The sequence below is a fragment of the Schistocerca cancellata genome, chromosome 3 (genome assembly GCF_023864275.1).
Source record: "Schistocerca cancellata isolate TAMUIC-IGC-003103 chromosome 3, iqSchCanc2.1, whole genome shotgun sequence".
Lineage (NCBI taxonomy): Eukaryota > Metazoa > Arthropoda > Insecta > Orthoptera > Acrididae > Schistocerca > Schistocerca cancellata.
Window position 1 is genome coordinate 35,925,398 of NC_064628.1, and position 24,588 is coordinate 35,949,985.

At 38.5% G+C, this 24,588-nt stretch overlaps 1 protein-coding gene across 1 annotated transcript in view; it reads left to right on the forward strand.

Moving 5' to 3' along the window:
- The first annotated feature begins 237 nt into the window (after positions 1–237).
- The window catches only part of LOC126175611 (uncharacterized), a 94,056-nt gene continuing 69,705 nt past the window's right edge, over positions 238–24,588 (forward strand). The window contains exons 1-2 of the mRNA XM_049922494.1: positions 238–375; positions 2,587–2,853. Coding sequence (XP_049778451.1) covers positions 238–375; positions 2,587–2,853 — 405 coding nt within the window. The remainder of the gene's footprint in view (positions 376–2,586; positions 2,854–24,588) is intronic.

Sequence of the window (24,588 nt, forward strand, 5' to 3'; positions counted from 1 at the left end):
GTTGAGCATGTGAGAAATGTAGACATTGAAAATACTTGAGCATAGAAGCATTGTAAGAAGGAAAAAGAAAGAAAGAAGTAGCAGCTTAAGATATTCATGTAAAAAGTGAGCATGTTGCCATCCCACATCATAGCGTAATTATGATTCCTAGAACATGCAAATAACCAGAGAGTCATATAATGCTAAACCCTCTCCTGCATCAGTATGCAGGGCTCCACATGACCTGGTCCATGTGGGATGAGTGGCAGAGATGATTCTATATCTGTAGGTATATTGTGGAAGTCTTCAGTTGTTGTTGTTGCTCGTGGTAGAATTTTGCATACTAACACTGCTTCAACAAGGGTGCACATATGGACAGAGATGGGATTGTCCTATGTCAGTTGGTGGGATTAGGAGCAGCCCTTGTCATTTGAGTGTGCAGGTCCCTGACCAGCCTGAAAGGGAGCACACGTTCTGTGTTTTCCTAAGTATACTGTGTTATCTAGTGTGTTCATAATTTAATTTAATTGAGAAGTTATCTCACTCAGTGTTTGATCCATATAAGAAAACATTTTGTCTGTTTGAGGAAATCAAGTGACAAAATACTCAAGAAACCATTTCACTGTATATTGTATCTGAAAAGAACAAAACCCACAAGGTTTAAATGTAGTGGAGCCTTTTGAGGTGTTGTGTAATGCCAGGCTATCTGCCACAAACTTCCATTGACTTGTATACCTGTGGTTTGTTGCTGTGTGTTGCCTGCTAATCACCAACTGCTGCTGGCTCCAATTGTTGATGCTTCTGCTTTGTGTCTACATTGCTGACTCTACTCTACTTTCCATTGCTGCTAGCTGACTAGTTACAAACTCATTATTCATAGTGAAGTTGATGCATTGACTGCTGCCAGTGCAGCTTGGCTGTATTAGGTGAAAATAGTTTATTGTAGGCTGCCAATCTATTTCAGTTTCTTAAAGTGCATCTACTGCATACTCTGCCATTGCTTCTTGAAACTAATCTAGTAGATTCAGAGTAAATTCAATGAACATGTGATGCATGGAATCTTTTGTATTTACTTTTCACTTGTGATTTTTGATTAAATTCTTTCTGGGAATGGTTTAAAATTATTGTATTCATGATTTGTAATTATTATTTCTTGTTAATGGCGTTGTTATCAAGAAAAGAAGAATGTTATTTCTTCTTTGCTGACTATAACTAGTTTCTAAAAATTAATGTCAAGATATTGGATAGATAAAAAATCTACTCACAAGCAACATCAGGAGAACACACATATAAAAAAAGGTTTTACATATGCAAGCTTTATGAGCTGGTGGCTCCTTCTTCTGGCAGAAGAGTTGAAGGGAAAGGAACAGGGGTGAAGGAAAAAGACTGGAGAGAGTTAGGAAAAGGGGTAGGGTTCGGGAAAGTCACCCAGAACTCCAGATCAGGGGACACTTACTGGACAGGATAAGAAGGAAAGACATATTGTTGGAGACTGCATCATGCGAGATATGAAAGCCTGAGAGCTTAAAGGTAATATGCAAGACAGAGATTACTGCTACAATGTTGTGCACGACTTAATAAGTATGAAAAGCTAAGTGCATTGTACTTAAGAGGTGAGAGGGGTACAGCAAAAAATAGACAGGTTAGAAAATGAAAGATGTAGAAAACTAAAATGGAGTGAAGAAAGGAGTAGTTACTTTGAAGAAATGCTGAGATGAAAGAAATTAGCTTAAATTAAGCCCAGAATTAATGCAAATTAAGCCCAGATGGACAGTGAGAACAAAGGACATGTAGCGCTAGTTCCCACCTGTGGAGTACTGCAAAACTTGTGTCTGGGGGAAGAATGAAGATGGCGTGCATGGTAAAATTGGCACCAAGATCACAATTGTCATGTTGTAGAGTGTGCTCTGCAACAAGATTTCGTGTGTTGCTGGTATAACCGTCTTCCTATGCCTATTCATCCCAACTGACAACTTTGTGGTAGTCATGCCAATGTAAAAGGCCAAACAGTGTTTTTGTAACAGCTCATATATGACCTGTCATTTCACAGATGGCTCTTCCTTTGATAGTATATGTTTTGCACTTACAGGGCTGGTATAGGTGGTGGCAGGGGGCTCCAAAGGGCAAGTCTTGCAGCAGGGACAATCACAGGGGTAGGAGCCATAGGGTAGAGAGATGGTTGAAGGAGGAGCATAGGGTCTGACAAGGTTATTGTGGAGATTGGGAGGCTAACAAAAAGCAGTAACATAAAAATTGGATTAAAGAAAAACAAAAATAAATCTGTGCACGCCACACAGTCTACACAAGCAGAGCAGTGGGCGCTAAGCTAGTGTTACATATACACGTAGCTTTGTTTACATAGTTAGTAAGCTTCTCATAATTAAGTGATCCTTCTGTATGTATGATTAATGGCTGCTGCCTAAAGATTATATTTCATTCAGCTAGTATTTTTTTATCTCTTTACATATACTTATTTGCAATTAGGGAAATGTTTTCTTCTGTCATTATTTAGAAGGTAATTCCTTCTAGAACTACAGTGGTTAATAAAGATAACTGATATTATTATTTTTTGTTGTTGTTTGAAAGAAGAACTTACTTATTTCACAGGAAGAGGAGGAGGAGGAGGAGGAGGATTCTAAAATGCAGACTCTCAAGGACATAGAAACATCCTTGTGCACAGAGGATGGTCACAAAAAAGTAATGACATTGTGTAACACTGAAGAAATCAAAATTCACAGCAATGGAAATATGTCTGACAAATCTGAGGATGCAGAATTTGGGATCACTAATGAAATTCAAGAAGCAGAAAAGAAGCTTACTTATTTAGGAGAACATATTTCTTTTGTGAAAGATAAACTGAATTTATTTCAAGAGGTAAAACACGTCTGTAGTGCTATAGTGCTATCACTTACACCTTTTCCTGTCTATGCCATCTCACATTCAATACTAAATAAATGATTACACCACAGGACATATCTGGGCTTACAGGTCATACAAATGTTCACTTATTATCAACAGGGTACTACATGACTAACAACTCCAACACTGAGAAAAATAGTAGTGCTGCTTTACAATTAAGTTTATTTAAATTTCACTTGGGAATCACTCACTATTTGAAATGCAACTAACGTAAATAGATATAACCAGAATTGAAATGGACAACTTGTTAGCACAGAGTTTCGTTAATTTCTTTGAAGATCTGCACTGATCCCAGCTGCTTTCTTTTACAGATCCTTCTTTTCCACCACAAAAGCCACATAAAAAAGAAATGAGAGTGACTTAAATTTGGATTCTATGAGGTTCTAAGATTCCACCATTACATTCACCAAATACTTATAGTATTGGAGGTGACATAATCACCAAAAAGTTTTAGAAGTTTGATTAAAAATGAACTTCATAAGTTATCACACAGTTTTGTGTAAATCATTGATTAGAGACTTTATTTTAGACCTATCACTCATCCACACCAAAACATCTGTTTCTTACAATTTATGGAGATTCATATGAGCCCCTTCAAGCCCATGTAGTGTAACTCAAATTATTCTTATTGTGAGATATTTAATGCTGTACAAGGAATGTTATTCACAATTCAACAGTACTTTTTGTATTACCTTTTTATCATATATGCTGTCAGAATAGTTTATCCTTACTAAAATCAACAATTTCAATAAATTTTATTCAGTTGTAGACCTGATGTAAGGTCCCAAATTAAGTTAAACCACTTGTGATACAAACAAGTAAAGGATTTTATTTGCTATAAAAACAGACATGGGTTTTACATAATGCATTAGATGAGTATGTGCCAAGCAAGATTGTAAGAGATGGAAAAGAGCCACCGTGGTACAGCAACCGAGTTAAAAAACTGCTACGGAAGCAAAGGGAACTTCACAACAAACGTAAACATAGCCAAAGCCTTGCAGACAAACAAAAATTACACGAAGCAAAATGTAGTATGAGGAGGGCTTGCGAGAGGCGTTCAATGAATTCGAAAGTAAAGTTCTATGTACTGGCTTGGCAGAAAATCCTAAGAAATTTTGGTCTTATGTCAAAGTGGTAGGTGGATCAAAACAAAATGTCCAGACATTCTTGACCAAAATGGTACTGAAACAGAGGATGACAGACTAAAGACCAAAATACTGAATGTCTTTTTTCCAAAGCTGTTTAACAGAGGAAGACTGCACTGTAGTTCCTTCTCTAGATTGTCGCACAGATGACAAAATGGTAGATATCGAAATAGATGACAGAGGGATAGAAAAACAATTAAAATCGCTCAAAAGAGGAAAGGCTGCTGGATCTGATGGGATACCAGTTTGATTTTACACAGAGTACGCGAAGGAACTTGCCCCTTCTTGCAGCAGTGTACTGTAGGTCTCTAGAAGAGCATAGCATTCCAAAAGATTGGAAAAGGGCACAGGTTATCCTTGTTTTCATGAAGGGATGTCGAACAGATGTTCAGAACTATAGACCTATATCTCTCTATATCTCTAACGTCGATCAGTCGTTGAATTTTGGAACACGTATTGTGTTCGAGTATAATGACTTTTCTGGAGACTAGAAATCTACTCTGTAGGAATCAGCATGGGTTTCGAAAAAGACGGTCATGTGAAACCCAGCTCGCGCTATTCGTCCACGAGACTCAGAGGGCCATAGACATGGGTTCACAGGTAGATGCCGTGTTTCTTGACTTCCGCAAGGCGTTCGATACAGTTCCCCACAGTCGTTTAATGAACAAAGTAAGAGTATATGGACTATCAGACCAATTGTGTGATTGGATTGAGGAGTTCCTAGATAACAGGATGCAGCATGTTATTCTCAATGGAGAGAAGTCTTCCGAAGTAAGAGTGATTTCAGGTGTGCCACAGGGGAGTGTCATAGGACCGTTGCTATTCACAATATACATAAATGACCTGGTGGATGACATCGGAAGTTCACTGAGGCTTTTTGCAGATGATGCTGTGGTGTATCGAGAGGTTGTAACAATGGAAAATTGTACTGAAATGCAGGAGGATCTGCAGCGAATTGACGCATGGTGCAGGGAATGGCAATTGAATCTCAATGTAGACAAGTGTAATATGCTGCAAATACATAGAAAGAAAGATCCTTTATCATTTAGCTACAATATAGCAGGTCAGTAACTGGAAACAGTTAATTCCATAAGTTATCTGGGAGTAGGCATTAGGAATGATTTAAAATGGAATGACCATATAAAATTAATTGTCGGTAAAGCAGATGCCAGACTGAGATTCATTGGAAGAATCCTAAGGAAATGCAGTCCAAAAACAAAGGAAATAGGTTACAGTACACTTGTTCGCCCACTACGTGAGTACTGCTCACTGGTATGGGATCTGTACCAGATAGGGTTGATAGAAGAGATAGAGAAGATCCAACAGAGAGCAGCGCGCTTCATTACAGGATCATTTAGTAATTGCGAAAGCTTTACGGAGATGATAGATAAACTCCAGTGGAAGACTCTGCAGGATAGACGCTCAGTAGCTCGGTACGGGCTTTTGTTGAAGTTACGAGAACATACCTTCACCAAGGAGTCAAGTAGTACATTGCTTCCTCCTACGTATATCTTGCAAAGAGACCATGAGGATAAAATCAGAGAGATTAGAGCCCACACAGAAGCATACCGACAATCCTTCTTTCCACAAACAATACGAGACTGGAATAGAAGGGAGAACCGATAGAGGTACTCAAGGTACCCTCCGCCGCACACCGTCAGGCGGCTTGCGGAGTACGGATGTAGATGTAGAATTTTAGTTGTCATCATTAATATTGTTATTTCCATTCAGTGGCCCAATATCTCCAGCCTTGTCAGAAAAAAAGAAGAATTTGGAAGATCTGGCAGTGAACAGATGGTATGCTGGACTTGACAATAATATTGTACCAATCATTGGGGCAAAAGATCTGTTGTGTCTTGTTGCAGTTTTCTATTGAGGCAAGACCACCATCATTGAAGAGATTGGAATGGCCACTTTTCATGAACTTTTGGTCTCTGATTTCAATATTATTCTACTCCTTAAAACTAGTTTCATTAATTTCAGCGCTATGTCCCAGTTCCTGGTATGACTGTACATTGCTACATGTTTTGAGGATGGTGCTCGTATTTTGCTCTGTTAAAGGTATCAGATAGATTATATAATGGTAAGACAGAGATTTAGGAACCAGGTTTTAAATTGTAAGACATTTCCAGGGGCAGATGTGGACTCTGACCACAATCTATTGGTTATGACCTGTAGATTAAAACTGAAGAAACTGCAAAAAGGTGGCAATTTAAAGAGATGGGACCTGGATAAACTGAAAGAACCAGAGGTTGTACAGAGTTTCAGGGAGAGTATAAGGGAACAATTGACAGGAATGGGGGAAAGAAATACAGTAGAAGAAGAATGGGTAGCTTTGAGGGATGAAGTAGTGAAGGCAGCAGAGGATCAAGTAGGTAAAAAGACGAGGGCTAGTAGAAATCCTTGGGTAACAGAAGAAATATTGAATTTAATTGATGAAAATGCAGTAAATGAAGCAGGCAAAAAGGAATACAAATGTCGCAAAAATGAGATTGACAGGAGGTGCAAAATGGCTAAGCAGGGATGGCTAGAGGACAAATGTAAGGATGTAGAGGCTTATCTCACTAGGGGTAAGATAGATACTGCCTACAGGAAAATTAAAGAGACCTTTGGAGATAAGAGAACCACTTGTATGAACATCAAGAGCTCAGATGGAAACCCAGTTCTAAGCAAAGAACGGAAAGCAGGAAGGTGGAAGGAGTATATAGAGGGTCTATACAAGGGCGATGCACTTGAGGACAATATTATGGAAATGGAAGAGGATGTAGATGAAGATGAAATGGGAGATACGATACTGCGTGAAGAGTTTGACAGAGCACTTAAAGACCTGAGTCGACACAAGGCCCCGGGGGTAGACAACATTCCATTGGAACTACTGACGGCCTTGGGAGAGCCAGTCCTGACAAAACTCTACCATCTGGTGAGCAAGATGTATGAAACAGGCGAGGTGGCCTCGGACTTCAAGAAGAACATAATAATTTCAATCCCAAAGAAAGCACGTGTTGACAGATGTGAAAATTACCGAACAATCAGTTTAATAAGCCACAGCTGCAAAGTACTAACACGAATTCTTTACAGACGAATGGAAAAACTTGTAGAAGCCGAGCTCGGGGAAGATCAGTTTGGATTCCGTAGAAATACTGGAACACGTGAGGCAATACTGACCTTACGACTTATCTTAGAAGAAAGATTAAGGAAAGGCAAACCTACGTTTCTAGCATTTGTAGACTTGGAGAAAGCTTTTGACAATGTTGACTGGAATACTCTCTTTCAAATTCTAAAGGTGGCAGGAGTAAAATACAGGGAGCGAAAGGCTATTTACAATTTGTACAGAAACCAGATGGCAGTTATAAGAGTCGAGGGACATGAAAGGGAAGCAGTGGTTGGGAAGGGAGTAAGACAGGGTTGTAGCCTCTCCCCGATGTTATTCAATCTGTATATTGAGCAAGCAGTAAAGGAAACAAAAGAAAAATTTGGAGTAGGTATTAAAATCCGTGGAGAAGAAATAAAAACTTTGAGGTTCGCCGATGACATTGTAATTCTGTCACAGACAGCAAAGGACTTGGAAGAGCAGTTGAACGGAATGGATGGTGTCTTGAAGAGAGGATATAAGATGAACATCAACAAAAGCAAAACGAGGATAATGGAATGTAGTCGAATTAAGTCGGGTGATGCTGAGGGTATTAGATTAGGAAATGAGACACTTAAAGTAGTAAAGGAGTTTTGCTATTTGGGGAGCAAAATAACTGATGATGGTCGAAGTAGAGAGGATATAAAATGTAGACTGGCAATGGCAAGGAAAGCGTTTCTGAAGAAGAGAAATTTGTTAACATCGAGTATAGATTTAAGTGTAAGGAAGTCGTTTCTGAAAGTATTTGTATGGAGTGTAGCCATGTATGGAAGTGAAACATGGACGGTAAATAGTTTAGGCAAGAAGAGAATAGAAGCTTTTGAAATGTGGTGCTACAGAAGAATGCTGAAGATTAGATGGGTCGATCACATAACTAATGAGGAAGTATTGAATAGGATTGGGGAGAAGAGAAGTTTGTGGCACAACTTGACCAGAAGAAGGGATCGGTTGGTAGGACACGTTCTGAGGCATCAAGGGATCACCAATCTAGTATTGGAGGGCAGCGTGGAGGGTAAAAGTCGTAGGGGGAGACCAAGAGATAAATATACTAAGCAGATTCAGAAGGATGTAGGTTGCAGTAGGTACTGGGAGATGAAGAAGCTTGCACAGGATAGAGTAGCATGGAGAGCTGCATCAAACCAGTCTCAGGACTGAGGACCACAACAACAACAACAGATTAAACAAGCACGAATTTCTTAGAAACATTGAGATCCAGCCACTTCATTCCAGCAGTTTATGAATCCCAATTTTGATGACAGCTCGTGGCACCCAAATTGGAAACATGTGAATTATGTTTGTAATAAGTTACTTAATATGTCAGTGTAGGATAGGGCAGAGAATTTTCTAAATCAAAAGAAAAGGCATAGTAGGAGCTATCAGAAACTGATTTTTCGTGTCCATTTTCATAGAGTCCTGAGTTTGTCCAGGCTTATGTAGATGCAATTCATGGTCTTGTTGAAGCTGTGCCTTTTCTTGTTCATCTGTTGATGCTTGAGTTTATTATCTGAAGTATCACATTGTACAAAAGAGAATTTGTGATGCACTTGGGAATGGAAGGTGAATGTGGCAAAAGTTCTATAATAAATGTTTTTTGCAGCTGGCTCGTTTCTTTGACTTTCAGTATGTTTTTTGCACAAATTACTGAGTGGCTGAATATTCAATTTTTCTGTTTAATATTTTGTGATTGGGTTGTGGGATCTAGTGTGGGATCTAAGATGGGAGTGGCGCTATGTGATCACATACTGTTACTACTTTTCTTTTGGAATTTTATACCTGGAACTTTTTGGCTTATTTATCTCCATGCGAAGGCTCTATAAGTTTTATCCATTTATGGCTCGGGTCATTCTACCATCAGAGATTTTGAATGTTTTCAAGAAGTATTTTTTTCATTCTGTTTCACTTCTTCCATCAATATTCACATGAATAATGTTAGTTGCAGTTTTTTTTAATTGTTACTGCCATTTGTTTGTCAATGATGTGACATTTTCCATTTTATCAGGCCACACAACAGCACATTTTGAGTAAAGACTCTTAATGTGGTGGAAAATATTAATCGCTGGATTCATTATCATCCCAAATAATTGTCTTTATCACTATAACTCACAGTGAAACACACTGAACCCAATTTAAACAACTAAATGAGTAAAGTCCTGTTATTGGAACAGTCAGAATATCGAACATCTTATGTGAATTCAGAAAACTCAAAACAATAGCAAGCACAGTGGTGTAACTCACAACTTCACCACATCAGCTGTTAATGTATAGAGGTCTGTACTTACAGCAGAAACTTCTGCTGCTATATGTGCTGTTGCTGAATGAGCATAGTAGAAATTATTGCTGTTACTGTACAGTTACTTAATGAGTTATGGCTCACACCATTTGCACTGTTAACGAAACACCATATGCTGAACAAGATCCTGACCCTATCAAAAGAGAAAGAAAGAAAGAAAAAGTGTAGCTATACCCCTTAGGCTCTAAGCAGCTCATAAATTATATTTATTGTATCAAATGCTCCTAATTCAGATATACTGAAACTTTTTATGAGAGTAGCAAGAAGTATATTTTTATCCAACTCACAAACAAATATCCTGTGCCATATTACTGTGAGCTGTGCAGCGTGCAGTTTGGCATAGCGGTCAGCGTTGCTGGCTGACATGCTGCAGGTCACCAGCTCAAACCCGACAGTGAGCAGTTTTGTGTTATTTAGTATTTATCATTTTTGAAGGCTCTCAAAATGTCTTATGTTTTTATTTCAACGTTGCTCATAATTTTAGGCATTGCTGTGGTATGCGAGGCGAGCAGGCAGGTGTGGAGGTATTGGTATGTGATGATATAAAGAAGCTTATTTACCTATCACAAGGCAGCCAGGCTAAGCCGTGAAATCTTGGCAACATCGCAGAAAAGCAGTGAAACTTCGAACATGCTTGAGGAGGGCTTTCACACCATTGTGTCACAAAGGTGTTGATATGTACATGCCTGGAAGGTACAAAGCAACACAATAAATGTATCATTAATCACTGTAAATCACCTTTGGTTCTAACAAGACTATGCACAGTCTGGCAGCACGCTATGTGATACCATGGCTATGCACGCCCCCTCCGTGTTAGCTACGAGCAGGTGAAAGTGATCTGGGCAGTCATCTGCATCAGACCAGCAGGGTTAAGTATGCACCCATGGACTTGGGCAGTATAATGGATGAGCTAACTTCAGGCTGTACTGTAATAGCCAGAGTTCTGCCTTGGAGGTTAGCAGTTCACAGCCAGGGCAGTACGACTGCCATGCATCCTCAGCAGGGTGAACTTCTCTTCTGATAGCAATGGACCTCTATGTGGATCTAGGCAGAAGTTCATGTTACAGACACTTCTTGCTCATAGCTGCACAGTGCTAAATGGTGCACATTCTACTGAGTGAGGCAAATAGTGGCATCATAGCAGAATGTGGACGTCACACATCCAGCAGCCAACAAACCATACAACTCAAGGGACATATCTGTGGGGTTGGAGCACTTCAATCATTGTTGTGCATTAAGATGTTTCAGCTTTCAGCCAAGTTTTCCTAGCCAGCAGCATCACCTAACACCCTGTCATTTCATCATTTTGACACTGTAGCGACAGGCACCACGCACCCAGGGTTGCTACAGATTGGTGTCAGTAGTATCTTGGTATTAGTGGACCTACATGCAGCATGGCTTCGCAACCACATCATGCAGTTTTGTCAAACAGAGGGTGTGAGTGAACAGACTTGGTTTTTGTGGTTGTTTTCCCCGTTTTATATGTAGAAGACATGGAAATAAGTGGGATATTCACAGAAATTTCAGGGCTTCACCTGTGTAGCCAATGGAACTGGCTGATCTTTCCCAATCCTGCAGTAATGTAAAGAAGCATTATTTGGTACTGGTGTGATGCGGTCATTGTAATTTGCTTGGACATTCTGCATGGAATCACTACCAGTAATTTGTGTTGCTGTACGTACTGGCATATGGCTAGTCAATGCTGTGTTAAGATGGTTGTTGATAAGATATAATATGTAAATGTTGTATTGTGGTATACAATCTGTTGTAGGTGTGTTCTGTGTTACTTCATGTGTTTCATTTCATGTGCTTTGGAGATTAAAATTTTGCAGTGACAGAGTTTCAGCACAGGACATCACGTGTCAGGATGCAGTTTTTAACAGACCTCTTCCTATGATTTCCACAGTCTATAAGTAGTCCTACTCCTGTGTCCACATGGTGAATTCAGGCACTACAGGAGATTCAAATTTATAGACCGAGATCGTTAACAAGTACGAACAGTTTGGTACTTAACTCATATTGATGGCTGCGTTGTTGTCTTCGTGAAGTCTAGAGGTGATTCCACTGCGATGTTCCCGCGGTTTTCTTTGTGTTTGGATGAGATTAACTGGTTTGTAGGGCGATGTGGTATTTTGATTTTTAGAGAGCAAACGTTACATTAGTTTTGCACATCACTATTTAATTCGTTTATTCACATTTAACACTTCTACAATAATATGAAACAAGACATTGTTTTACACCACATCTGTATTACCACCTCCTCCATCCCACGCTCCCGATCCAAAGACCCTCAACCACCTCTTCCAAAGATCCACCTCCTTCCTGCATGACCAAAGATAAACGTCTCTTAGTTGTTAAACTCACAGTCAAAGGCTATATTTACATAAAACATTACACGTAAATAAATTACTGACATACATGATTTTATGTTCTGTTATAATACCCCCCCCCCCCCCCCCCACACACACACAAGTCCATGCATGGCATGCATGGGATTGTGTGTCACTATGGAATGAAATATATCTAATACACACATCATAATAGAATTTCCAGTTCTGAAAGTTAGTAATAAAATTGGTTTCCCAAGTGATCTTAGTTATAGATATATACTTTTCCATGATATACAATTTGAAGGTTACATTGGCTGTATTGAGTAATAAGTGTAATGAGCTTATAACTAACAATAAAGTATGGCACCTTATATTTAATTGATCATGGTAGCTGCAGAGCCGTGTTAAGATGGGTACATAATTATATAGTATATGTATAAAATCAAGTTTACTTCAATACTGACTTAATGCATCTTAGTTAAACTCACTCTTCTGATAGCATGAAACATTGACAGTGGTTTCTTTAGAATATATTAAGTGAACTGTGGAACGCAGGCATCTCTCACAATCTTTTAATATAAGTGCTTCAATAAAATACCTTATGGCATGGCTTGTGCCCAAAACAACCATTAAATCTAAAGAAATCATTATTCTAAAATAAACAGGTTCTTTTAACCACATACGTAAAATAGACATAGTTCAAAATATTGTAATACTTATACACAATGTTAAATGGTTGTCTCTTACGGAAAATTCATGTATACGTGATGAATGTAATCACATGGTGAATCCAGTGCAAATTCAATTATGTGTGATCAGCACTGTATTTTCAGTCAGATTGGTTTACATATTTATGATTGAATGTTTCCTTTATAATGAGGTAGCTGAGACGTTCCATATATGATTGTGACTGTCATTGCAGTATCCTCACATTGTACATCTATGTCAGCTTTATAGGTCAAATTATGACAAACTCTACACTTAAATTGTGTAAGATTGTTAGTATTTATACCTTAACTTTACATCATTATTAAGCAGTGTTTCGTTTTTGTTTACTCTCCTGTGCTCAAATAGCATATTGCCATGAATAGAAATTATTCCAAATTGTGTAACAACGTATGGGATAAATTCCTAACAGCTCTTCATTCACTTTAACATTAAATTATCTAAACTATTACAAAATATTCTCCCACAATATAAACTTCAAAATTAGTGTCACATAACCTTCAATCCATCACAAGGGTTTCAAAAGTAACACACCAACATCTGTTTCCATAATGCTCTAAACCTCAATACATTCTTAATTTGCATAATTAAATTTCATGACTACCCACTATATTTTTAACACACTATAACATACCTGGTCTTTCAAAGCACACTCTCGTAATCTGACAAGTACCTACAGTTTGCTTTATCCATTAAATAATGTTCCATCTGACATAGCTTACAAATGACAAGGTTTTGTCTTCTTACACACAATCACTATTCATATCTTATTACTTTAAAAGTGCCCACATCATTAACTTTGCTTTCTGTTAAGAGACATTACTGTGACACTGTAGAATGGTTCGTAGTCCGACACACTGATCTCATACCAAATTTAAAGACTGGGTATATTAGAGAACAAAGAGAAATTAGTACAGACATAATTCACATTAACACAAAATCTACTTCATACTTTTAGCTGACATAGTCCCACACTTTGACATGAAGTTTTCCTTGAATGATAAAACAATAAAGTGATATAGTTGGGCCAGTCAACTAGTTCTTTCCGAGCAGCATTTTACTTATTAATGACTATTTTATGGGTCATGTTTGTAGAGTTTTAACTCTGTAACATTGCGCGGTCCAAATAACTTCTTGGATTTTGGGTAGATTAGCCTATAGGCATTAGGGTGAGGGTTTTCCTTGATTTCAAAGGGGCCTATATAGATGTCAAAAAATTTCTTTATTTCAGAACTCATCAATTTAGATTTTTCCTGTGTTTTTACTAAAACCAGATCTCCTGTCCTGAACTGTACTCCTTTACTTCTTGCATCATGTCTCCGTTTTCTTACCTCTCCTTGTCTTTTCATAGTGTTCCTAACAGCTGTCTCTCTTTCCTGGGGTGTCATAGTTTGACAAGGTGGGAAATCAGTATTCTCAGAAATCAAATTTGCAGGTCGTCTATTAAACATTACCTCATAAGGTGAAAAACCAGTGGATGAATGCTGTAGGCTGTTCATTATATTCTCGAAGTCAGTAACATTTTAAATCCAATTAACATGATTTTTACTACAGTATGTTCTGCAGAGCCTTCCAATTTCCCTCATGTACCTTTCTGCTGGGTTACTTGATGGGTGACAAACCGAAATCAAAATATGTTTTATTCCTGTATCTTCAATAAAAATTTTCCATAATTTAGATGTAAACTGTGACCCATTATCAGACATGATGGCCTGGGGTATACCAACATTTGTGAAATAATGCTTCGTCAGCTTGATTATAACTTGTTTACTGGTTGCTCTCTTTAATGTATACAATTTTATAAATTTAGAGAAAACGTCAACTATAACGAAGATGTAACTATACCCTCCCCTTGATCTTGGTATTGGTCCATATAGATCAATAGCTGTCAATTCAAGGTTTTTATTTGGTAAAATGTTTTGCATCAATCCTTTAGAAGTCTGGTTACTCACTTTTACCCTCTGACAACAATCACAGGTTTCAAGTTTTGTCTTCACTCTCCTGCTGATATTATAGAAGTATACATTTTCCTGTATCTTCTGTATACATTTTGTTGCTCCGCAGTGTCCGAAGCTTTCATGTATGTAACTGATTAACGTGTCAATACATTGCTCAGGCCAGCATAGTTTCCAATTATCTAAGTCAGGTCTAGGTCTCCTAAACAAAATCCCTTTTTGTACTTTATAATACTGTTCTACCTTTTCTCCTCCCTTTTTCCCTATATAACTTTTAACAAACTTCCAATTTTCATCATGATTTTGGTTTCTACGAATATCATTACAGATTTTCAGTATTTCAGCTTCATCTTTTACACCCTTTAAGTACATAAGTTTGAACTCTTTCTCCTCTTTTCCATAAGTATTTTCAACATCTGCACCTACTGGTAGTCTGGAAAGGGCATCTGCAATGACATTATGTTTACCCTGAATAAATTTGATCTCATAGTCAAACTGTTGAAGGAATAAAACCCACCTTGTTATATGGTCATGATAGAGTCTGCACTCCTGAATGTACGCTAGAGCTTTATGGTCAGAGAAAACAATTACCTTGTGCCCTAACAGATAACTTTTAAACTTATTAAATGCCCAGTGGATGGCAAGTAGTTCCTTCTCTGTGACTGTATATGATTTTTCATACTTTTGTAAAACCCGGCTAGCAAAAGCAATAGAATGGTGTTCTGATTTTCCTAATACTTCTATGTTTTGAAACAAGTGTGCCCCTAAACCTGTCTCACTACTATCTGTCATTATACAGAATGGTAACGACATAACAGGTCTATACAACATCTGACTTTGGGACAGTTGTTGTTTTATTTCCACGAATGCATCCTGACATTTTTGTGTCCAATCCCAAACAGTATTCTTTTTTAGTAAGTTACATAAGCAGCTTGCATTTAAAGCTTGGGTACTAAGAAATTTTCTATAGAAACCAGTGAGACCAAAAAAGGACTTGAGTTGTTTTTTGTTCTTGGGAGTAGCGAAGTTTACAATGGCCTCAAGTTTATCCTTATCAGGTAAGATTCCCTTTTCTGAAATATTATGCCCCAATAATTTCAGTTCATTAACTCCAAAACAGCATTTTTTCCAATTTTACAGTCATTCCCCCTTCCCTCAATTTTGAACAGACTTGTCTCAGAAGGTTTAGATGATCTTCCCAGGTTTTTCCAGTTACAAGGATGTCATCTACATATACTATTAATTTTGAAGACAATTCATCACCTAATACAAAATCCAGTGCTCTGATAAATTCAGCCACAGATACATTCAATCCAAAAGGGACAACACAATATTGGTAACTTTTGCCACCATACAAAAAGGCAGTATACTTCCTAGAATCAAGTTCAAGTGGTATTTGGTGAAAACCAGATGTCAAGTCTAGGCTACTCATAAATTTTATATTATCAAATTTGTGCAGGAGTTCATCCATATTGTTAGGATAGTCATTTTCTCTAATCAAAAACTTATTAAGGTGCCTAGAATCAAGTACAAGTCTAACCCCACCATTTCTCTTAGACACAACTACTAATGGGTTGTTGTAAGCACTTCTACTTCTTTCTATAATCCCCCAAGTTTCCATTTTTTGGATTTCCCTTTCTACATCTTTTTTCCTGGAGAATGGAATGCCATATGGGTTTAGGAAGAAAGGATGATGATCTCTGAGTTGAAGTCTGCACTGATAGTCTTTTACCTTCCTTGGTCTCTCACTGAATGTATCCTGAAATTCCCATAACACTTCTCTTAACTGATTTTTCTGACTTTCACTTAGATTTACAACTTCCTTCAATTTGACTTCGACTAATTCTTCGAAATTTTGTTCATTTATAAGGTCAAAGGATGTGTTATCACTTATGGCTTGATTATCTACCTCGCTTACAACAGCTTTGATATGGTTGCAAGAATTACTACAGTTATGGATGAACATTTCTGTTTTCAGAATACTATTTTTCTCAGGTTCAGTAATTATAACACTCTTATCTTCCCAAGAGAAGCTTACACCCACTTTTAAGATCCAATCCATGCAAAAAATGGTATTTTCTTCTAACCTTGGCACCACAAGGCAACCCTGCTCAAATTCCACATTTTCAATTTCAAACGTTAACAATACCTGACTCTTAACTACCTTACTTTGCCTACCAGTGGCACATCTGATTTTTACCCCTACAACCGGCATTTCTACAAAGTTCTTACCATCTCTAATTTTATCTCTAAATTTTTCTGATATTGCACATATGGGGCTTCCTGTATCAATAAGACAGTGCCCTTCCCACTGATTTACTCTTATTTTAATGTATGGACAGCCTAATTCCTTTTCATCTGCCTTCCCCTCGGGGACTTCATATAATAAATCTTTTTCAATTTCTTTATAATTTCCATCTACTTCCTCCCTTTCAGTCTTCATCAGGTTTACCTGATTTTCAGATTCAAAGTTACTAGTGTCAAGTTTACACTTTGGCTGCACACAAAATATCTCCCTACTGTTTATGTACCTTTCACTCAGACTCTTTCTTTTACTCTCCCACCAGTGTGGGCATAAAATTCTACTAATTATACTTAGATGATACCAGAACACTTTGCTACTACAACTCTCATTATACTGGTTCCACAGGATTTCTAAAAATTGGCTTCCTTTACTTTCAATAATATTACGCAAATCTAATTCTTTCACAATATTTTCACTTTTGTTATCACCACTTTGATTAACCATGAAATCATCAGGACAGACATGTAGCAATTGATTTTCAGCTGTCACTTCATTATTCTTATCATATTCCTTTGCTTCGTCACCACAACTGTCATCAAGTTCCAACACTTCATTATTTATTTCAATAAAAACATTGTACTCACTTTCTGGTTTGCTTACCATACTTTCCACATCAAAAATACTAACATCATCACTACTATGGTATACTTTACTGCCAGTTTCATCTATTTCTCTCTGTTTCTCACTTTCTATGGTTGATCCTTTTTCCTGTTGCTTAGGTTTATCATCAGCTGATTCACTATTACCTTCTTGTGTGAAATTCTGAACTAAAACATTTATTTCTCTCTTCATTATTAGCTTGCTCTCCCCTTTTTGCCCAGCTGTAAAAATCATTTAACATCTCCTCATCCAGAATTGAGTCAAAACTTTGCTCTTTCCTATGTTTTTTGTGGTGGTCTACTGTGCCACATAGCATCCCAAAATTTTTTATCAAAATTTATATAATTCAATTGGTATTCCTGGTTTTTAACCTGTTTGTTAATGGTACAGTTATTTACACTATTGGGTTTTGTGTGAAAGTTAGTGGTCCTATTATGTTTAAATCTGTTTGCCCCAAAGCTGAGGACCCTCATTGAGGCGGTCCGGAGTTTTCCAGATGTCTACCTCTATTGTCACTCCTCCAATTTGTATTCATTCTGTTGTTACCTTCCCATCTGTTGTTCCTAGTTACACCATTGTTTTCCCAGTTACTCCCTCTCCCATTAGCATTGTACTCTCTTGTTCTATCATATTGGTTTTCATTCTGAAAATCTCTATCGTCCCTTCTAGGGTTCTCCCCACGGTAATCAGAATTCCACCTCCCACTGTAATGGTTTCCGTTGCTAAATTGTTGCACATTTCTCTCCATTGCCCTGTCTCATTTTGTCTATATATTTTAGAAACTGGTCTAAACTTTCGTCAGGTCCATGCACTAATTCCCACTGTATTCTTTCAGGTAACCTTCTTTTAAGGGCATCAATTTGCGTCATTTCGTCGAAGGGTTTATCTAGATGCACCAATTTCCTTAGTTGATCCCTGCAAAAGTCTTTCATTGAGTGGTTTCTGCCCCTGAAACTAAGCCCATTTAAAAATTCACTTTTTATTCTACCCTGTTCAGTCTCAGACCAAAACTTATTTAAGAAACTCTTCTTAAAATCATCAAACATTTTCCACTCATCAAAATGTTGGTTTGCCCAAGACAAAGCTTCTTCCTCAAGAAACTTTTTGGCAAATTTAATCTTTAGATTATCAGACATGCCAGGAACAAGGTTGTCAGAGCAGTGTTGTAAAAAGTCTACAGGGTGTAAATTATCACAAGGAAAACTTTTTACAGGTGAATTACTCCACACACTTCCACCATTCATACATAAATTTCTAGACACAAATTTATCTTGCATTTCAGTGAATCTCTTGTCTATTACACTTAAATTACATGTTACAGACTCTTGTATCTTATTGAATTCAGCATCTAAGGAGTTAACTTTTGATTCTGTATCTAGACTTAATTTGTCTACCCTCTCCTCCACAGTTTTTTGAGCTGCAGTTAACCTTTCAATCTCTTTCCCTTGACTTGAGCTAACTGTGGCCAACTTATTTTCGAAGGTCACAAACTTATTTTCTATAGCTTCAATTTTGGAGTTCACGCCCTTCAAACTTTCTCCTAATTGAAGTTTTAAATTTGAGATCAATTTGAGATCTCTTCTTTCAGTACACCACCGTTGCTTTTCATTTTTGCTTCCAGCGATTCACTAGTTAAGTTTAATTTCGCTTCTAGTGACTCACTGGATGCATTTATTTTCGATTCTAGGAATTCACTATTTGAATTCATTGCCATTGTTAATTCGGACTGCATTTTTCCCATTCTGGCAAAGAGTAAACTTACCCAGTCCTGTTGTTCCAGTTTTTTTTCGGTTTGTGAGTCATCTGGATCATCACTTACACCACACACGTTGGAGTCTAACATTTCCCCCACTTCCTTTTTAATTTCTTCTGATAGCGTCATGATGATACCACGTGTTTGGACACTGTTTTGACGAAAAGTTTAAAACAAAGCAGAATTGTATTTATCTTTTCACACCACGACGTCGATCACAGGTCCACCTCTCCAATAAGCCAGCACTTTGCTGGTTCTCACACTACTTTTTCTGGTCCAGGAAACGTGTACGATGTTATTCATGTTTTACGAATTATAAAGTTTATAATGTTCCGCAAACGAAGCACGATTAGTCTCATCGCATTTAACTGTAATATCCCCCAAGTTTAACAGACCTCTTCATATGATTTCCACAGTCTATAAGTAGTCCTACTCCTGTGTCCACATGGTGACTTCAGGCACTACAGGAGATTCAAATTTATAGTCCGAGGTCATTAACAAGTACGAACAGTTTGGTACTTAACTCATATCGATGGCTGCGTTGTTGTCTTCGTGAAGTCTAGAGGTGATTCCACTGCGATGTTCCCGCGGTTTTCTTTGTGTTTGGATGAGACTAACTGGTTTATAGGGCGATGTGGTATTTTGATTTTTAGAGAGCAAACGTTACATTAGTTTTGCATATCACTATTTAATTCGTTTATTCACATTTAACACTTCTACAATAATATGAAATAAGACATTGTTTTACACCACATCTGTATTACCACCTCCTCCAACCCACGCTCTCGATCCAAAGACCCTCAACCACCTCTTCCAAAGATCCACCTCCTTCCTGCATGACCAAAGATAACCGTCTCTTAGTTGTTAAACTCACAGTCAAAGGCTATATTTACATAAAACATTACACATAAAGAAATTACTGACATACATGATTTTACGTTCTGTTATAAGTTCAAGCTTTGGTTAATGAAGTAGCACCACTGAGAGTGGATGATATGGACTTGTGTAACAAGCTTGCAGCTAGCGTTGAGGAGTTGGAATTAGCCAAACAACCTACTCCTTTATTAGATCCAGCCACAGACAGTTTGACCATGCCTTTCTCTGGAAAGTCAGCTGGCGACATAATGTATTTCTTGGATGACCTACCGAGCGAGGTGGCGCAGTGGTTAGCACACTGGACTCGCATTCGGGAGGACGACGGTTCAATCGCGTCTCCGGCCATCCTGATTTAGGTTTTCCGTGATTTCCCTAAATCGCTTTAGGCAAATGCCGGGATGGTTCCTGTGAAAGGGCACGGCCGATTTCCTTCCCCATCCTTTCCTCACCCGAGCTTGCGCTCCGTCTCTAATGACCTCGTTGTCGACGGGACGTTAAACACTAATCTCCTCCTCTTGGATGACCTGCAACTAACATCCAGTGTTGCAGGGTCAGTTACTGCTGGTGACAAATTTACAATTGTTAGAGAAAGACATGTATCGGATGCACGAAGGGACTAAGAGGTACGCAAATGTTTGATGAACTGAAACAAGGCCCGCTACAAAGGTACAAGAAGGATAACAGTGTAAGGTTTTCTCATGAACAGTTGACTATTGTGTTGAAGAAAAGTCACTAGAGAATTTTGCAGACAGGACGTAAGGTGAATGTGCTGACATATTAATTAGGGGAAAGTGATGAGGGAAATAAATTCCTACTCCAGGAAGCAGAACAGAGGGCATTAGACACATTTTTAAGAGGCTTGCTGCCTGATATGTTGAGAATGGTAAGAATGCATATCCAGAAGCATTTGTACTCTATGATCAGATTAGCCACAGAGTTTGAAGAAATTGATCTAGCAACAGGAATGTGGGGTAAGAGGGGAGCAGTTCCACTAACATGAGATGCTACAAATGTGGGAGGACAGGACATGTGCAGAGGCAATGTAGTAGAGGCAGTGTAGTAGATGTCATGTTGTTGGATGCAACCAACAAGATTATAGGAATGGTAAGGGAAAACAAGTGATGAATAAGTAGGTGTTAAACGCTAGAGGGAACCCCAGGCAAGTTCCCAGTGAATTTTGATGCAACAAGTACAGATGCAGAGGCAGAATGTAGTATATTTGGAGTAGTGAAGGGTAGAAAGCACAAGTTTTTTTTGGACAGAGGGGTGCATGTATTGGTAGCAAGTATGGACCTCATGGGTCAGAGGCAATTGTACCCTCCATACCATAATTTACATGGTGTTGGAGATAATGACGTGGAATCTTTGGATTCAGCAGTGGTAGATTTTCAGGTTGGGACATAGTGTTTTAAACAATGCATACAAGTTGTGGCCTGAATAGGTGAAGGTTATGGCATGAGGTTTAGACTTTCTAATAATGTAGCATGCCAAAATGGACCTTAGGAATCATGTAGTTGAACTTATGGGGACAATGTTCAAATTAGGGGAGAAAGCTTGTAAGAGATGAAACACTTGAACTATGATCAACAACACTAGTGATTAATTTGCTTGTTATAGTGCCACAAGGGACCAGGAAGTTGGTCTGGGTAAATGTGGAACCAAAATTGCCTGTTAATGTATTGTGTTGGGTAGAACCACTTGCATAAAATGCCTTAGAAGTAACACATTGTTTTGCAAGGAGAAGCATTTTGTGCATATGGGAGAGATTGGTGGGAAAGTGGTATCCATGAACTTGGATAATGCTGCACCAGTGGTGTAGAGCTGAGCAAAGGAATGTTGGTAACTAATTTGGAAGTCCTGGATGATGTACAAACCACTTATAATGTTGGAAGAATTCATTGATTAATAACTATGTGATGGAGTAGTAGAAGATAGCACAAGTACATTTGTGGCCAGACATGGTAGTTGTGCCAAGAAGTTACCAGATGGTACTAAGAGATATAGATTCTACTATGAATGCAGACATCTTAACAGTAAGATGAAAAAAAAAAAAACTACTCCACAACAGTAAATGAAATGCACAGTGTGATACTTGGAATCATGTATTTCTGATGTTATTTGTATGGAAAAAAGCTCAAAGTAATAACTGACCATGCAGCCTTTAAGTGGTTGTTGGGGCTTAAGGACCACTCTAGTAGACTGACCAGATGTGCATTAAGATTGAGCAAACTTGAGTGTGAAGTTGCCCACAAGTCTGTGGAATGTAAAATGTATGTGTCACAGCTGCAGTCCACTATTGGTGATGGATTGTTGTGTAAAACGTGAGGTTGGGGCTGAGGGTAGTAGTGCCAGCAGAGCTTAAAGAAGAAATTCTTAAAGAAATGCATGATTGCATATTGTCAGGAAATGGGAATTGTAGAACTACGAACAGGAGAGTAGTGGAACACTTTGGGTAGAAGTTAAGGAAAGATGATGTGGATCGAGTTTGGATGTCGTGTTGCACAGGGTCAGGGTTTAGCAGGAGAGGTGATAGTGTGCAGGCATTTGGGCAGGTGACACATTGTGTGTGGCTCACAGTGCACCCTGTGCAGTGTTAATGTCTGCAAACTGCTTAACAACAGTTGGAATCCCTCCACCTGTGCCTGCGGGTTGGCGGGGGAGGGAGGGGGCGAGGTTGGCATTTGGTGGGGGCTGGACTTGCTGGGAGCAGTGTAGCAAGTCAGTCTGTACTGTGGCACACTGCTATCTTCACCAGTGGTGGCAGGCGGAAGAATGGGAATGGCTGTGCAGTGCATGTGACCCTTTGCAGTGGGTGATAGCTGGGTAGTGGGGGTAGTCCAGTCAAGAGTCACTAGGGCAGGAAATGCATTCCTCACTGTCCTTGCACACATAAGCTGCCTACGGTGCACTAGTACGTATAGGCGTTAGTGGTTGATTTTTCAGTTCCTTTATTGGAACAGAACCATTACATAAAAATTAACAGGAGAACTTTAACAAAATAAAATTATGTAATGAGAAAAATTGACACAGGAGAAATAATTCCTATAGAACACGGTAAACTCATTGAACTGAAGGTTGCAGTGAGTGGAAAGTAACGAATTATAAAGGTAAAAAATAATATACATTGACTTCATACCTAAGCAAATACAGGGTATAAAAAGTAAAGGATTCACAAATATGCCTTGCATGAAATAATTTAATCTAAGTGTGTGTGGTATCACTACAGATGGGATGCTGGGGAAAAGCCAAGATAACACCACCATAGGGTCTCTCAGTTGAGGTGTGCATGCCATTTGTATACATGTGGTCATGACGACGATGGAGGAGGCAACAAAAAAAGCTTGTGGGCATGCAAATGGCAGTCTACAATGATCAGGGGACATGCAGCATACTATCCACTAGGATACAATTATTACTAAGAATACCGTGTCATGGAAGTAGCCTAGAGATCCCAAGAAACTGCCTGGGTCGATGTGAAAACATCAGTATCAAGTTATGAACAAAAATTTAATCCTCTGCCACTAGTACTCTGCAAGGTTTGCAGATGCCAGCAATCATTGTTCAGCCAAAGCATGTAGTACATACTCACTGGCATTGTGTTCTCTCCATGTGTATGTATCCTGAGTACTGTTACTACATTTTGTGCCAAGTCCCTTTTTCAAGTTCACATAGCACAACTGACACTATAAAACATTATATCACTCGGGCTAACATATCAGTCGTTTGGCGCCAGCACAGGAAGTTCCAGTCAGGGAGCTCCCTATGTTGCATGCTCCTCTTTTGAAAAGCCCTAAAGCTGCAGCAGGGCAACACTTGGTGGAGAGAGATTCCACATCATAGGTCCATTTTGCTCATGGCTGATCCACATGTCATCTGCTGGCATGCTGGCAGTGTAGTGCATCACCACATTTCCTTGAACAGATACTTCTGTATCCCACTCATGATGCAAGTACATTGGATCTGGTGGTGACAAACTGATCTGACCTCTTTGTGGATGCACAGATGGAAACTGGTATCAGTGAGCATGATGCGGTTGTGGAAACAGTGATTACTAAAGTACAAAGAACAACTAAAACAATTGGAAAGATATATATCTTCAGTAAACTAGATAAAAAATCAGCACAAAGCAGGAGCATGCACAGGAACTAAGGTTCAAGCTAAGAAGAATAGTTGACCATGCACTGGATAGATATGTACCCAGTAGAACAGTTCAAAATGGGATGGACCATCCATGGCATACAATCACTGTAAAGAAACAGAGACTTATGCATAATAGGTGTAAAACAAAGTATAAGACTAGATAGATCCTGAATGAAATGCATTTTTCAGTAAACAGCACAATTTGTGAAGCCTTCAAAGAGTACCATAGCAAAATATTGTCAAATGACCTTCCACAAGAAACAATGAAATTTGGATCATAAGTAAAGGCTGTTAGTGGCACTAAAGTTTGTGTCCTGTCCCTAATGTATGAGACAGGAACTGAAATTGGGCAAACGCTGAAATACTTAACTATGTTTTCAAATGTTCCCAGTGAAATAAGTATTTGTGTCAGTGGTGTTGAGAAACAGCTGAAATTGTTA